A 17,592-nucleotide genomic window follows, 5' to 3' on the forward strand; every position below is an offset into this window, starting at 1 on the left:
TATCTCATTCAGCTCAAAGTCACAAGCGACTGGAAAAAAAGCACGGGTGACTCCTGTATATAAGAATGGTACAATAATGGACTTGCAAAATTGCAGAGCAATATCCTTAAGATCAGTTTGCTGCAGAATCCTTGAACATGTTCTCAGTTTGAATACAATAAATCTTCTTTAGACTGAGAAGCTTATGTCTGGGAATTAGCTCAGTTTTAGAAAGCATCACTTGCGCGAAACTCAGCTTGCCCTTTTCTCAAATGATATACTGTGAACTATGGATGAAAGGCAACAGCACATTCCATATTCCTAGATTTCTGGAAAATATCTGACACTGCAGACAGTTGACAACAGTACAACCATATGGAATACGTTCTCAGATATGTGAATGACTCACCAGTATGTTGTCCTCAACAGCAAGTGTTCAACAAAGACAAGGACATCGTCAGGAGTGCCCCGTGGAACTGTGAAATGGACCATTATTATTTTCTGTATACATAAATAATCTGACAGACAGGGTGGGCAGCAATCTGCATCTTTGGTGGTGATGATGTGGTGTATGGTAAGTTGTAGAAGTTGAATGACTTTAGGCAGATACAAGATGACCTAAACAAAATTTATAAATTATAGATTGCGGCAATCAGTTGTCCTTTTTTAGATTTTATAACGCAAATCCAGATTCCGGCTAGTAGCTAGCCATTCCCAATGCACTATTTTTTATTCTCAATGCATGTAAGTCCCCGCTGTTCAGGTGTCAGTCACAGTTCTTCGAGTATTCAAAGAACGTCATTCAAAGAACTGTGACTGACGCCTGAACAACAGGGACTTACATGCATTGAGAATAAAAAATAGTGCATTGAAAATGGCTTGCTACTAGCCGAGATCTGGATTTGCATAATAAAACCTAAAAAAGGACGACTGATTGCTGCACTCTATAATTTATAAGTCACGTAACAGTCGCTGAAAGCACCCACATTCCGAACGGAAAGTAACCTGCTAAACAAAATTTCTATTTGGTGTGATGAATGGCAGCTAGCTCTAAATGTGGAAAAATGTAAGTTTATGTGGATGATTAGAAGAAACAAACACATAATGTTCGGATACAGCATTATTAGTGTCCTGCTTGACACAGTCAAGTCTTTTAAATATATGGGTGTAGCGTTCCAAAGCAATATGAAACAGAATGAGCATGTCGGATTGTGCTAGGGAAGGTGAATGATCAACTTTGAGTTACTGGGAGAATTTTTGTAAAGTTTGGTTCATCTGTAAAGGAGACTGCAACAGGGTTCTAGTGTGAGCTATTCTCGAGTACTGCTCTAGTCTTTAGGATGTGTACCAGGTTTGAATAAGGGAAGACATGAAAGCAATTCAAAGGCAGGCAGCCAGATTTTTTACTGGTAGGTTTGAACAATAAGCAAGTATTACTAAGCTGTTTCAGGAACTCCTGGAGGGAAGGTGACATTCTCTTCAAGGTAGGTACACTACTGAGAAGACTTAAGAGCACCAGCATTTGAAGCTGACTGCAGAACGATTCCACTGCCGCCAACATACACAAAGCTACAAGAAAATAGGGCTCATACAGAGGCATATAGACCATTGTTTTTCCCTCAGTCTGTGAGTGGAACAGGAAAGGAAACGACTAGATGTGGTACAGGGTACCCCCCACCACAAACCATATGGTGGCTTGCAGAGTATGTATGTAGATGTAGTAAACAAGGTATGTGCCAATAAGCGGGTACAGAAATTTAAACCCCAGCTCTCATTTGCATCACTCGACAGTCACATTTGATGTTGATTATGTGGCATTTCCTATAACTTGTTATCTCAAAAACCCTATATGTCAAAGGCAAAAAATCTCACAGAGCAAATGCAGCAAGGGGACACTGACAGTGAACTTGTGTTGTACTTCACGTGGTTCTGAGAAGTTCAAGCCATTAGGAACTGAAAATATAAAAATCCACATTGTGTTAAAAATGTCTACCTACTCAATTTGTCATGCTACTATGAGAACAGCAATAAAGCTTAACTGGCCAAATCTCTCTTCCACAGCTGGCTCTTGAAGTTCAACAACAAATGTCTGAGAGGAAGAGAAATTTCTGTTAACTCCGGACCACTGCTCAGCGCATCAGTTCGATGACCTGGAACTTCTGAACAAAGAAGTTGTATTCTTACCAACCGACACCACAAGATGTCTGCAACCGTCGGATCACGGAATAATCGACTCGATGAAGTCCAATTACAGATGCCAACTTGTCACAGTTGCCATCAGTGTGATAGAACGACAGGAAACAGTTCCAGATTGGAATGTACTGCAAGCTGTCGGCAACATATCTGCTGCTTGTGATGAAGTTACAAGAGACACCACAACCAACTGTTTTAAGAGGGCCTGGACAATGCTGCTGAAACTGAAGAGGAAACCTACGATCCACCATCCAAACTTACTTGTAATGCGGATACAACTTTGTACTCTGACACTGCTCTTCTATATGCTCACACCTGGTCACTGTCTATAGGGAATAGTGGTCGCAGACAGACAGCAACATCTGTGATGCCAACGAACCAGTCATCAGTTCTTCTGACAATGTGGAAAAGAATGGTAATGTGTTACCATCATCTTCCGAGGAGGAACACAAAGATAGGACATCAACAACCCATGCTGCTGTTCTCCAGAGATTTGCTGCCACTTCTGACACCTCCACGGCATTTCAGGTTGCTCTGGATATGGTATCTTCAGAGAGTGACTTCATATTACAACCAACTACCCAACAAACAACAACCAGTGTTTTTTTCCAGTTTAATGTACAAAACAAAATTAATAACGGATAAGAATTGTTGTAAACTACAACATGTGTTCTCCTTAAAACATAATGTGTTAAAGGATAGTACATTAAAGTATTTCTTCAGATTATCACTTGATTACATGATGCACTAATTCAATGGGTACAATATTGTTCCACAATACACATGTCATTGGATTATGTAAAGAAAAGAAAAAAGAAAAGAAAAAGGAAAGAAAGAAAGAAAAGGAAAGAAAGAAAGAAAAGGACAAACCTCTGACAGTACATACATGTACTGCCTCAATTAAATAAACATCAGATACACTGTTGTACACACACACACAGCGCAGTTATTTTTATTTTTTCTTAGAGGTGAAGGAAATAGAGGGCCCTCATATGTTGGTACCCACAACAAGGAAAAGTGAACTTGACAGGCATACATGTTTGAAAAACGAAAATCTTTTAATTAAAACTTCTTTATATCGAACTGTCTGTAATTCGGTGCCTCAAAATTCAGTTAAACGAGGCTCTATTGTGTTGCCCTGTGACATGGTCACAGTAAGTGTCCATGTACACCACTTTTATACAGCTGTGGAACTCTATAACTGAGGTTTCACTTTCTGCTACCTTTATGTTGAGCACCTAAGTTACTGGTGAATACAACACCTAGTGTACAAGGATTTTTTCTACTTGTAGTATTGTGGTCGCAAACTGCTGAGTACACTATAAATTCACTCTCATTAGTTACAAACATCATTAGGACGTATGTGTATTAGCACTTAAGCGTAAGAATTCTTAGCTCCAAGAAGAGGCTTCTACGAGACGTTTGGTTAATAACTTTACTCACTATTCTTATTGTACACTTCTGAAACATAAATACTTTTTCTACCTTATGGGCAAAGACCTACATGGAACTGACAAAGTATGCCAGAAATCTTACTTCCAGGCCAACACAGGAGAGAGATTTCTGAGTACAAAACATGCAGAACCATGCTTTCTGGCTAAATTCTCCATGTTTATTGTCCACCTGGGTGCCCAGGAACTTCATACATGAAGCCACATCCAGTGGGTGTCTTCATCTTTACTTCTTGCATAAGTAAGTCAATTATTTGTTTGGAAATGCATAATTTGAGAATTTACAACGCTAAAGTTTAAGCTGGTGATTGTGAACCAGTTGTAAACCTGTTCCATTAATTTCCTAGCTGTGTCTGGTATGGTTGAGTACAGGCCCTAAAAACATATATCACCAGCAAATACTAAAATTAGAAGTCTTCCAGTGTCACTTGTACTGTTATACGTAAACAAGAACAGGAATGGGTCAACCACTGAACCTGACACTATTTAAATTCATTCCTGCCACATCGTGTGCCGACACGGCACTCTGTTAACCGTTGTTAAGGTACAACTCCATCTATGCGAGGGAATGACCTTAAATGTGGTGCTATTTTAATTTCTCTAGCTATATACCTGCAGTACATACAGAACAATGAGTTCACGAACTCTAGTATCACTTTGGGGGTTAGGGAGGGAGTAGGAGATAAGGATTGGGTGGGGGGAGGGACATGGAGCAGGATTAGAATCATTTGCAGAGGAAGGCCATCTGAACTGTGCAGAAACAACACCAAAAAGGCTTTACCTGGACCAGAATAACAAAGTGACTGTCAGCTAGTCATTTACATGATAACAAGCACAGCAACAACCGATGAGACGACGAGTTTAATCACATCCCTGTGCTGTGCACAGTTCTCACATCACTCTTCTATCTCAGATGCTGGCTACCAGTCAACTGTGGACAAGAATTGTCACCTTTAACATAAATGCTGTGATTTGTTCTTATACAGTTTATTTTTCAGGTGGTATGTTTCTTTTTTGCTGTGTGTGAAAGTACGTGGGGAGGCAAAAAATATTAGGACTTTTGCAATCTCTCACCACAGAGCTCAGTAACATTGCTAATATCATTCTGTACAATGCATTAGTCGCCATATTGCAGCAAACTGTGAAACATTGCAGCTCCAATGTCGATCTGCACCAAGGAGGAAATGAGGGCAGTGATTCGTTTTTTGTCTGCGGATGATATTAAGCCTGCATAAATTATTTGTCAGATGCAAGCATAGTACAGTAACAGCTGTTTATCGCAAAGCAACATCTATGGATGGATAGAGTGCTTCAAAATGGCAAGAACTTCTCTATGTGACAAGGAAAGATAGGGGCAGGGCATCGATGTCAACAATGCTAAGGACAATTTGAAAGTTGTTGAGGGTATGGTGATGGAAAACAGATGAATCACAGTGGACGAAATCACCATCACCTTATATATCAGTCACGGTTCAGCTTATTCCATCTTACAAGACAGGCAACATTTTCAGAAAGTGTATGCAAGGTGTTGGCAAAAGAATTGTGAGCTTAGCATAAGGCACAAAGGATGGATCTCTCTTGTAAACATTTGTGCATCATAAGGAGCTGGAAAGTGAGACTGTGAGTGTGGATTGGAAACACCCATCATCGCCAGAAGTTATGAAATTTAAAGCTCAACCATCGGCTGGTAAGATTATGCTAATGCTATCCTGAGACATGGAAGGTTAGATAGCCATTCACTCCACTGCAAGAAGTGAAACTGCACGCAGTGACAACTAGTGTGATGTGTTGCGGACTAAACTGAAACTTACAATCAGATCCAAACATCACAGAAAGCTACAAAAAGGTGTCATTCTGCAGCAGGATAATGCTTGGACATATTCTGACAAAGGCATTTCTATGTCTGGACCATGGGAGGAAGCACTCATGGGTACAAGATTTGCATCCGGTGCAGAAGCCACTGATGTGGTGCATATAAAAAACTTGTGAAATGTTGGACAAAGTGTGTTGATGTGAAGGGAGGTTAGGTAAAAAAAAAAAAAAAAAAGTGTGTTTCAGTTTCTCATGAGAGCAAAATTCCTTTACTCAAAAGTCACTTTACTTTTTGACCACCCCTCATAATCATGCAGTTTCTCAGGAAAGTGGTAAGACTATTACAGTCCTGCAAAGTAAAGTCAATACTGCATGTTAACATGCAAAATACGTAATGACACACTGGGTCAACAGAAGTGTCCGATTCCACACGTTTGCTTTGACTCATGATGATTGTGGAGTGTGACGTCATTACAACGCGGAGTTTGAGTTGGTTGTGTTTGTAGACGTATTGTCGTGTTTGATTGCACCCTGTGTGTGTGTGTGTGTGTGTGTGTGTGTGTGTGTGTGTGTGTGTGTGTGTGTGTGTGTGTGTGTGTGTGTACAGGGTGGGAGAGTACCTAATGTGTCATCCTTCACTTGACTCTGAATGGTGAGTTTTATCCTCCATACCATTATCTATGAACAAAAGATTTTTTTTTAACTTACAGCTTAGTGGCTAAAACATCATTGATGAGGCACGCGTGTGCCCCCCCCAAACACACACACACACACACACACACACACACACACACAGAGAGAGAGAGAGAGAGAGAGAGAGAGAGAGAGAGAGAGAGATACCTGTTAACGTTTTACTGTTTACTGCCGCTACCTCCTGTAGCCTGCTCAGTACTTGCTGTAGCCAGTTTGTGAACTGTTCAGTACTTTTTCCTAGGAAAAGCTGCAAGTCGTCGGCCATCTGAGACTTGCTGCGCTTGTTTGCCACCATCACCATAACATAATCTGGTAGCTCTTCATCTGAAACGAACCACATGTGTTACTTGTAATGCTTTTCATGATTTAGTGAAAAAAGTGAGTAGATGTTCATTTAAAATTACTGCCACAATTATGACCTTTAGGGTCAATCAATACCAAGTGGTCCAGCACTGGTTGCTTGACCATCTCAGAAAAATTTTATATTTGCTGGGTGCATTCCCCTATGTTTCATAGTCACAAAAGTATTCTTTTTTTAATATATTCTTTATTATTTTGAAATGGTAACCATATTTGTTCCAGGCCGCATGCATTTTTGCGTGTCTGCAAGAATCTACATTTTTTACAATTATTCAGTAGTGGATTGTTCTAAGCCTTTCAGATAAAATGCATTTAGCTCAACACACTCTGGGTTACAAATTAACATCATTATCACTTAGCCGAATGAATTCTTTAATATATTTTTAATAGTTCAAAGTTATCAGCCACAAATTAAAAGAAACTCAATTTTTGAACAGTAGTTTTCCAAAGAAAGATTAATTTCGCAGCTGTAATATTTTTTCTGCGATTACACTGTATAGTATAGTTACTTTTTATAGAGTATCAATGGTGAGCAGCTTGCTCTTAAAAAACACTTAAAAACACATTTTTAATCTTTCCATTTTGTGGCCTGCAATATTTTTGTTGGGGGACCAGATAAAAATCTGAAACTTCACAGGTAATAGACCTTTATGATATCAAACTTCAGTATAAATTTCAACTTTGAGATTCAATTGGAGGTCATGGAAAAAAAATTACAAACCCGAGTCAAAAATACGTTTAACATCTGTGATATCTAGGCTTTTGGAATAAAATGTATCAGTTACAGCACATAATTTAATCATATCTATGATTACTTACTTTTTATTGAAATTAAGCCTACTAATTAGATTATATTGTTGTCTTGTTATTTGTTTTTAGTACATTGCTCATTGAACATTTGAGAAGTTTGTTGACTCAGTTTGAATGTTACATTACAAGTTCGCCAAGTCACAGTTCTAAATTCCATGGGAGACAGCTTCCTTAGTACAATTTTAAGTGGCATCCAAACTTGACCCTTCTCAATTTTTAAAAAGATGTCCTTGGTCCTGGAGGGTGATAAAATACAATATGTACATCTTGGATTTGACAGTGAAGATTATCAACTTCGCCAATCCACCAATGTTCTTTGTAAACACAAGCCACTATGCCTTTATTTTTAAGAACCAGTTGTACAAGTTTTCCACACTGATGAAGTTCACTATCAGGCGAAATTGATGTGATCTTACACTTCATTAAGTTGTGTGAATGGGGTACAAAGTAGATACAACTTGTGAAATCCTGGGTATATCACCTGCCAGTAAAATTAGAAAACTGAGTCAAAATAAAAGACCAAGTGCCTTGATCACAAAAATTGAGAATGTGGCAGCTACAGTCAAAAATAATTTGGAATTTTCACTTCAAAATACAATTTGTACCAAAACAGATGGAAGTTCTAAAACTTCACCAACCAAATGTGATGATTTGAAAGAAAAACTAAAAACTAAACGCAGTACTCCAAACGATAAAATTAAAATTATCAGTTTACTGCCAAATTCTTGGAGTTGATCAAAAGTTAGTGATGAATTTAATGTGTCAGAATGTCTTGTTAAGTTAACAAGGCAATTAGTAAAAGAACAGGGAATTTTACCAGCATTACAAAAGAAAAGTGCATCTAATTTGGTAGATGAAAACACAATCAATAAAGTTATTAAGTATAATGACGATGACAATAACAGCCATTTGATGTCTAGCAAAAAAGACTGTTTCTGTGAAAGAAAATGGTTCTAAGATTCAAAGACAAAAAAGGTTAATATTGTGTAATTGAAATGAACTATTTACTGAATTTAAGAAAGAAAATCCTGACATTAAAATTGGAAGATCAAAGTTTTGCGAGTTGAGACCAAGATGGTGTATTGTTGCTGGGGCATCTGGCACCCATCATATTTGTGTTTGTATCATCAGAATGTAAAGTTGATGATACATGGGGCCAATCTCAGAGTTGACTATAAAGACCTTTTGGAAGTTATGGTATGCAATATTGACAGTTACAATTGTATAATCAAGGGAAAATGTGAAGATTGTCCAAGCAAACAAGCCTTACTTGACATGTTTGAAGAATAGAAAGAAGACAATTTGATGCCTGACAATATTAAATACAAACAGTGGATGACACAAGACTGAGCTGAAATAGTGACAGTCATAAAATCATGAGAAGAGTTTTTTTGAAGTGTTGGTGGCTAACCTTGAACATCTGAAAATGCATCATTTTATTGCAAAAGCTCCAAGTAAATTTTTGAAAGACAAAAAGCAAACCTTGGCAGCTGACGAACGCTTAGCTCTTGCTGACTTTTCGGAAAATTCCTTTGTTGTTCAAGATGAAGTACAAGGGCACCACTGGGCAAACAAACAGGCCACAGTAGATCCATTTGTATTCTATCATAAAGATGAAGATAAACTAATGAGCCACAGCTTTTGTGTCACAAGTGACTACCTTGAACACAACACTACAGCAGTGCACATTTTTCAACTAAAATTAACAAACTACATTAAACAGAACTACCCTTCCATAAAAAATACTGATTTACTTTTCGGATGGGGCAGCAAGTCAATACAAAAACAAAAAAAATTACTAACATCTCCTTTCATAAAGAAGATTTTGGGTTTGGTGTAGAATGGCACTTTTTCGCTTCATGCCATGGAAGAATGCTTGTGATGGTGTCAGGGGGACAAAAAAGCGAGCTGTCACAAAAGCAAGTCTGCAGCTGACCGATGACAATCTTATCATAACATCTCAAGAAATGTTTGAATTCTGTAAAAAAACATATCAAAGGAATTACCTACGTTTTTGTACAATGTGAGGAAATACAAGAAGTCTATGACAGTGTCTTGAAGGAAAGGTACAACACTTGTCAGAAGATTAAAGGCACTCTGTCTTTTCATCCTTTTGTACTCCATTCACACAACTTACTGGAGTGTAAGATCACATGAACTTCGCCTAATAGTGAACTTCATCAGTGTGGAAAACTTGTGCAACTGGTTCTTCAAAATAAAGACATAGTGGCTTGTGTTTACAATAAACATTGGTAGATTGGCAAAGTTGATAATCTTCACAGTCAAAACCAAGATGTACACATCGTATTTTATCACCCTCCAGGGCCAAGGACATCTTTTTAAAAATTGAGAAGGATCAAGTTTGGATGCCACTTAAAATTGTACTAAGGAAGCTGTCTCCCATGGAATTTACAACTGTGACTTGGCAAACTTGTAATGTAACATCCAAACTGAGTGAACAAATTTATCAAATGTTCAATGAGTGATGTACTAAAAAGCAAATAACAAGAGAACAATATAATGCAATTAGTAGGCCTATTTTCAATAAAAAAAGTAAGTAATCATAGATATGATTAAATTATATACTGTAACTGATATATTTTATTACAAAAGCCCAGATATCACAGATGTTAAAAACATATTGACTCAAGTTTGTAATTTTTTTCCCCATAACTTTCAATTGAATCTCAAAGTTGAAATTTATACTGAAGTTTGATATCATAAAGGTCTATTACCTGTGAAATTTTCAGATTTTTATTTGGTGCCCCAACAAAGATACTGCAGGCCACAAAATGGAAAGATTAAAAAATCCATTTTTAATATGGTGTATTTTTTAAGTGTAAGCTGCTCACCATTAATACTCTATATAAAAAGTAACTATACTATACAGTGTAATAGCAGAAAAAATATTAAAGCTGCGAAATTAATCTTTCTTTGGAATACTACTATCCAAAAATTGAGTTTTTTTTATTTTGTGGCTGATAACTTTGAACTATTAAAAATATATTAAAGAATACTTTCAGCTAAGTGATAATGACGTTAATCTGCAGCCCAGAGTGTGTTGAACAAAATGTATTTTATCTGAAAGGCCTAGGACAATCCACTACTGAATAATTGTAAAAATGTAGATGCTTGCAAATATGAAAAAACACATGCGGCCTGGAACAAATATGCCCGCCATTTCAAAATAATAAACAATTTTTTTTAAAATATTCTTTTGTGACTATTAAACATTGGGGAATTCACCCAGCAAATATAAAATTTTTCTGAGATGGTCAAGCAACCAATTTCTTTCTCTCTCTTTTTTTTTTTTTTTGACGACTTGGTATGGATTGGCCCTTTATTGTCAATGAAACATTTTCTAGATTAAGATAATAACTTGTGGCAGCAGTTCAACAAAAAATTTGACCTTTCTGTCATATTTAACACACACAATGAAATATAAATAAACAATTCTTTTTAACTCACTGACTTCCAAGCTTCCATATCCCATTTGTAACTAAGTACTATTTAATGGTTACAGAAATTGTTTTTCAAGCATATTAAACTGATAAATTATGAGATAAGCTTAAAACGAATAAATCAAGTTATACACTAGGTTTTACATACTCTGCAGTGTTGAATTTTAGTTGATTTCCTCAAAATTTACAAATCTTTGATTTTTAAAACTAGACTTTAGCAACAGAGTTTTCAAAAAACATCCTTCTCTGCCTCCGCATGTGGCTATTATTAACTCTAGGGCACAGTCAGAAAACAAATACAACTGTAATACAATAGCTGTTAGTCAAATGACATATGTTCATTTGTACAGTCATCTGTTAACTGTTTTCTCAATAAGATAAGATACTATAGTATTATCACCATATGTCCTGCAGCATGCAGGAATTACATTACAGTAAAATAAAAACTGTATGTACCATTGAGTAGGCAATGAAACATGCAACGGGCAGGAAAAAGGGCCTATTTTGTCTTTAACTACTTCATTCACATAAAGCTAATGCAAGGAAATTTTATAAAGAGGCCAGAAATCCACAGCTACAAGGCTTGAAACAGGGCAGCATTGACATATCTACTAGACAATAACTAGCTAAAATGTAAGGTAGCCTTAGTATTTGTAACATGATTCTTGCATATAGCATTCATTAAAAAATGACGACCATGCCACTTGGGACCTGTGGAATGGTACATTAGCTTATTTGTTTGAGTTTTAAATATTTGTCATGTATTGTTGTTTTTCTGACATGTTCTACATCCTGGAGGACCTCCTCACTACGGATCAATTGGAATGAAAGTAAATCTAATCTATCCAAGAATGGTTTTTGATAAGTTTAAATGTCTAGAATACAGCGTAATAGGCTGTACAAATAGGGCTACTTCCAATACAATTGTTTGGAGACAAATTTTCTTTACCTTGGGCTAGTTAGCTATATAAACTACGCTACTGTGTGCCACAAACTATTAGGAGCCCTGTTACTGTGAAGCGTTTAATATAATGCAGAATCATTATTTTGCAATATTGAAGTTCCCGAATTCAAATGGCAATTCTGATGGGTCACGTTTAGTCATGATTGTCGTATGACATAAGCCTGGCACTAAAGCTACTAAACTTGTAGTAGTTACAGCGCTAATGCGTCTTTCAAATTATATTAATACTTATTCCACAGATCACAAGTGCGACACTTCGTAATGATGTGCAAAGTTTCAGTTTAACTGAAAGTGTCTTGATGTTTCATAATTAAACGAGTGTCTCTTTTCTAAATTCGTGGGGTTACTAATTTACATGTAAACGATCGATTATGTACACTAGTAGCCAAAAAGTAATGTTCATAACTTATTCTTTCAGTCATTCGTTGTTCAAGTTAATCAATATACCGTACCTAAATGCATGCGACTTTCGAAAATCAACACACTTATCATTACTTACCTACGTACGCTCCCATTTCCATTAGCTTCGATTTTATGGCAGCCTATGGGAAAGTAAGTGCTAGATCAGTATTTTCCTACTTTGACAACACAGTCATAACATTGAGTACCGGAAAGGTCTTACTGTAGTATTAATTCGTATTCAAATTTTTGTTAAACACTTACTCGAATTTTTGAACTAATTTCTCCTCCAATTCCTTCCATTATTAAAATGATTCTGTACTATATAAGCCAACCAATGAACTACGAAACGTGTTTTATGTGATCATAATGAAACAAATCCTAATTGATTTTCACCGACTTGTTCGCCGACCCATGTAACACACACACACTAACAACACTGTCCAGAAGGAGTGTGACCAACAGAACAACGGAATGTAAATCGGTTTCATGCTGTTGCAGTGTCTCAACTGGTAGTTTCTCTTATTGTTCTAACATTGTACTACGACCAGTCAGATACTATATCAAGCACAATGTTTATGCCACACTGAGTTAAGGAAACAGGTATCAGTTCGTGCTTAATGAAAATGAATTTATTTGCTATAGTGGTGCGACAGCTCACCGCCTATCGTTATTCTCCTGTTACCTACTTGCGGGCGCATGATTTAAATTGTTCTCCCTGACGATTAGAATCAGTGACCTCGGATAAGAATATAACAAATGTAATCAATGTCTAGGGCAGAAACAGTAATATGGTATGTATAAAATAGAATCAAAGAAAAATCTAATCTGAAAAATGGAGCATCACTGCAAGGTATAATAATAGCACCCATGTATTATCTGAAAACCTATAAAAATATTAGCAATAATGTCAAATGGAAAAAAAGTACAAGTATTGCGTAATGCCATGTATGACAAACTAATAAAAATATACTTATATTATAGTATAAAATATTAGTACTCGTACGTAAAGATGTAATGGTTTTGCAGCTGTGAAATTATTTTTTATTACATAGCTTGTGAATTGAAATGGGACTGTATGGACTACAAACTGGCAACTCTGTGATTATTTAAATAAAGAATTAGGCCTACGCTCTGTGGTCATCAGGTAATCAAAATTATCTTTTGGGTCTGAATGCTATCGGAGGCATTTTCAGATAAGTGGTCAGTCATAGCTAAAATTAATGTAGGTCTAATCCACAAAATTTTCAACCATAGTTTTGAAATTGTTTTAATTGCGTAAAAAGATGAATAATTTTTTCCCGGAATTCTAGATGATAACTGAGGAATTTTTTTCCCCATGGAATGCACTGCAAGCGCACTTAATCTTTCTAAATCCATAGTGCATCTTAAAAATGTCTTTTTTCTTTTCATTGTTGAAAAGCAGTGTTCTGCCTGTGACGTAGTCATAGGATTTTTATCAGACTTGTAATTTCACTAAGAACAGCACCTGCATTATTAAATTGTCTTACCTAAAACTAGTTATGCATTTTTATTGAATAATTAGCAGCCAGTAAGTATTTAATAGAATAATATCTTTCATTATATCATCACACATGCAGTCTCATACTTTCTTAGTTTCTGGCATGAGGTCTTTGAAGGATTCTCAAAGAACTTTGAGATTCTCAATTGTAAAAGAACAATTTTGAAATATTTGGTAACAGCCAACCAGTTGCAAAATACAGGTTTGTTGAACCTTGACCATAGTTTCGACAGTTTTAAAATGGTATTCTTCAGAAGGTACTGTACATAGTATCAGATTGTCTATTTCAATGTACTGACTCTGTGTATTATATGTACATGTTATTCACTTAATCACTATTTAAAATACATGATTTAAAAGTAGTAGCTCTCTACTGTAGAGCTTTGTCTTGAAATTTTTAAAATATTACATATTAAAATTTTTAAACTAGCAGACATTAAAAATTTTAAGCCAAATCTCTACAGTAGGAAGCTACTGATTTTAATCTTGTATTTTGAATGGTGATTATGTGGATGAGAATATTATGAAAGAGATAGATTGCTACTGGCCATATAGTGGAGATGTTGAATCACAGATGGGTACAACAAAAAGACTATGAAGCACATAAGCTTTCAGTAAAAAGGCCTTTATTGGAATTTAGACAAAACACACACACACACACACACACACACACACACATGACCATGGACTCTGGCTGGCAGGACGGCCCCCCCCCCCCCCCCCACACACACACACCTTTTACACATTGCAATAATAGAAATTCTTCTACGAAATACAAGGAGTTTTTAAGGCGAAGCATTCTCTGTTTATTTTCAAATTTTATTTTACTGTGTGTCGGACATTTTATATCACTGGGTTAGTGATGAAAATTTTTTTTGCGGCATTGTGCACCCCTTTTTGTGCTAAGGTGTCATTCCATCTCAAATCAGCTAACAGTCTGAACCTTGATATCTCAGATTTGCATGAATTTTTTTTCAGGTAATGTACCCACAACACTAGTTTAAATTTGAAATTTCAAATTTTTCTGACCTTTGGTTTTTGACCTCTGTTTTTGATCAGTCAATGATTGTTTTAAAATGTTGTAGCTCAAAAACTATACAACCTAGAGAGCTCAAACTTGCACAAACCCTTGCCGATGGGAAGGCTCTTCTGATCGCAAGCCCATGGCCACATGGTGCCTTTTCAGCTAATGTTAGAATATTTATCCTTGTGAGAGGTAGCGAGTAATTATGAAGCCTACACACAAATTCACAAGGGGCAGCAGCCATCATTACCTACCAGCATAACCCACTCAGTAATATCGTCAGAAGTTTGGGCCCCACATTGCCATTCATAGACAATATGCGACCAATTATGGGTTTTATAGTGGGACCTAGAGAGCTCAAACTTGCACCATTGTTTTCCTCTAAAAATTCCCTTCAATTTGCTATGTAACATGACTATGGTACTTAAATCTGAAAATTTTAAACTATTCCAAAAAAACATTTTTTGAAATTTCCAAAATATGTAGCCTCAGATTTTTTTATAAAAATTACATGTGTTGTCCAGTCTAACTGACTACATGCATGCGAAATTTCAAGATGGGGTCTCAATGGGTTCTTGTATAAAATAATATTTTACAACCACAATACACACTAGTGAGGTGAAAAGCAGACTATTTCTAGGCTATGAATACTAAGGTAGGCATATGTAATTCTAACAAACTTAAATTATTATGTTAGCCTTTTTATGCAACATCACCCTCTTATTGTTTGTTAATTCATTAAATGATATTTTAATGCGAGAATAAAATATATAAAAAATAATAACTTTATATGACATTCCCTTTTTATTATAAAAAAACTTGAGTTTTTGATATAGGGTCAAGGCTCTAGTTTTGGTTACTACCCCATTTATGGCCACCTTGATGTAACGGGTGCAATTTTAAGCTCCTTTGGAATACCAGCCAGTCCTACCATAGATTATAATAAGCAATATGAAATGTGCTATTCAATTGTCTATAGAAACATTTCTTTGTTTGGTCTTATTTGAAGTCACCATTTAATGAAAAGCTCTGTGTTGCAGAAGTTGAGTTATGTAGTGTTTTTCTTTAAGCAACAAACAATTTTTATTTTATTTTATTTTATTTATTTATTTTTTTTTTTTTGTACAAAGCATCAGAAGAAACTTAGAGGTAAGACTAAGTATTAAATTTTCATTTCCTACAAGTTAAACATGATAAAACCTAAAACCATGTCATTAATGTGGCCATAACTGGGGCCTCGACCCTACATTAAAATGTGTGTAAAATAATCATAGAAAAAAAACTTATGAGTGCTCTATATTGTACTGTGTTTTAGTGTTAAGTTGTCCAAGTGATCTAGTATAGAGCGGTGTAGTCTTAGTGTACGCTGTGCAATGTATGTGGTAATATGTCAAACATCATAAAATAGGATTGTTTACCATATTTATTTTTTCTAGAATGTTCCAAATAATAGAAATGTAGCTATTATATATATATATATATATATATATATATATATATATATATATATATATATATATATATATATATATATATCCTTTCGTCTTTCCCTCTCCTTCCCTCTTTCCTGATGAAGCAACCGTCGGTTGCGAAAGCTTGAATTTTGTGTTTATGTTTGTGTTTGTTTGTGTGTCTATCAACCTGCCAGCGCTTTCGTTTGGTGAGTCACATCATCTTTGTTTTTAGATATATTTTTCCCATGGGGAATGTTTCCCCCTATTATATATATAAGAAAACAGAGATGTATCTAAAAACAAAGATGATGTGACTTACCAAACGAAAGCGCTGGCACGTCGATAGACACACAAACAAACACAAACATACACACAAAATTCAAGCTTTCGCAACAAACTGTTGCCTCATCAGGACAGAGGGAAGGAGAGGGAAAGACGAAAGGATGTGGGTTTTAAGGGAGAGGGTAAGGAGTCATTCCAATCCCGGGAGCGGAAAGACTTACCTTAGGGGGAAAAAAGGACGGGTATACACTCGTGCACACACACACATATCCATCCACACATATACAGACACAAGCAGACATATTCAAAGGCAAAGAGTTTGGGCAGAGATGTCAGTCGAGGCAGAAGTGCAGAGGCAAAGATGTTGAATGACAGGTGAGGTATGAGTGGCGGCAACTTGAAATTATCAGAGATTGAGGCCTGGTGGATAACGGGAAGAGAGGATATATTGAAGAGCAAGTTCCCATCTCCGGAGTTCGGATAGGTTAGTGTTAGTGGGAAGTATCCAGATAACCCGGACGGTGTAACACAGTGCCAAGATGTGCTGGCCGTGCACCAAGGCATGTTTAGCCACAGCGTGATCCTCATTACCAACAAACACTGTCTGCCTGTGTCCATTCATGCGAATGGACAGTTTGTTGCTTGTCATTCCCACATAGAATGCGTCACAGTGTAGGCAGGTCAGTACACGATCAAAGGCAGAGCCACGTGTGAAAGCACCCACGTGATTTACCAATACAAAGAAAAAACTTGATAAAATAAAGTCTAGCTTCGAAAAGAACTTACTACCAGAATTGAGCCCTGCAGAAGTTATTACTGAACATTCTGAAGGGGAATCGGAGATTATTCAACAGTTAAAAGAAAAGTTTGCTCAAACAACAAAAAGAAGTGAAAACATGATGATTTTGTCTCTCTTTCCTATGAGTTGGAGCTGTCAGAAAATAGAATAAGAATTTGGAATTACAGACTATATGTCTCATGCAGTAAAACTGTTGGTAAAAGAAAAAGGAATTTTGTCAAATCCTAATCCTAAACCTGGAAGAACTTTGTGTAAAAGACTTCTACAATTCTGATGACGTTAGTAGAATGATGCTGGGAAAAAAGATAGTGTAACCATAAGAAATAAAGATGGAAAGATCCAGGTTCAAAAGAGGCTAGTGTTGGCAAATTTGCAAGAAATATACTAAT

General features: G+C 36.3%; 1 protein-coding gene across 3 annotated transcripts in view; it reads right to left on the reverse strand.

Moving 5' to 3' along the window:
* The window catches only part of LOC126210239 (zinc finger CCCH domain-containing protein 14), a 238,337-nt gene extending 225,705 nt beyond the window's left edge, over positions 1-12,632 (reverse strand). The window contains exons 1-3 of one of the 3 annotated variants that reach the window (XM_049939427.1): positions 12,387-12,632; positions 12,223-12,265; positions 6,276-6,452 (exon numbers count right to left, since the gene is read on the reverse strand). In XM_049939427.1, coding sequence (XP_049795384.1) covers positions 6,276-6,452; positions 12,223-12,265; positions 12,387-12,425 — 259 coding nt within the window. In that variant the 5' untranslated portion in view covers positions 12,426-12,632. The remainder of the gene's footprint in view (positions 1-6,275; positions 6,453-12,222; positions 12,266-12,386) is intronic. The other 2 variants (XM_049939426.1, XM_049939428.1) reach the window with 2 other exon arrangements.
* Between the last annotated feature and the right edge of the window lie 4,960 nt (positions 12,633-17,592).

This window comes from Schistocerca nitens, chromosome 10 (genome assembly GCF_023898315.1).
Source record: "Schistocerca nitens isolate TAMUIC-IGC-003100 chromosome 10, iqSchNite1.1, whole genome shotgun sequence".
Taxonomy (NCBI): domain Eukaryota; kingdom Metazoa; phylum Arthropoda; class Insecta; order Orthoptera; family Acrididae; genus Schistocerca; species Schistocerca nitens.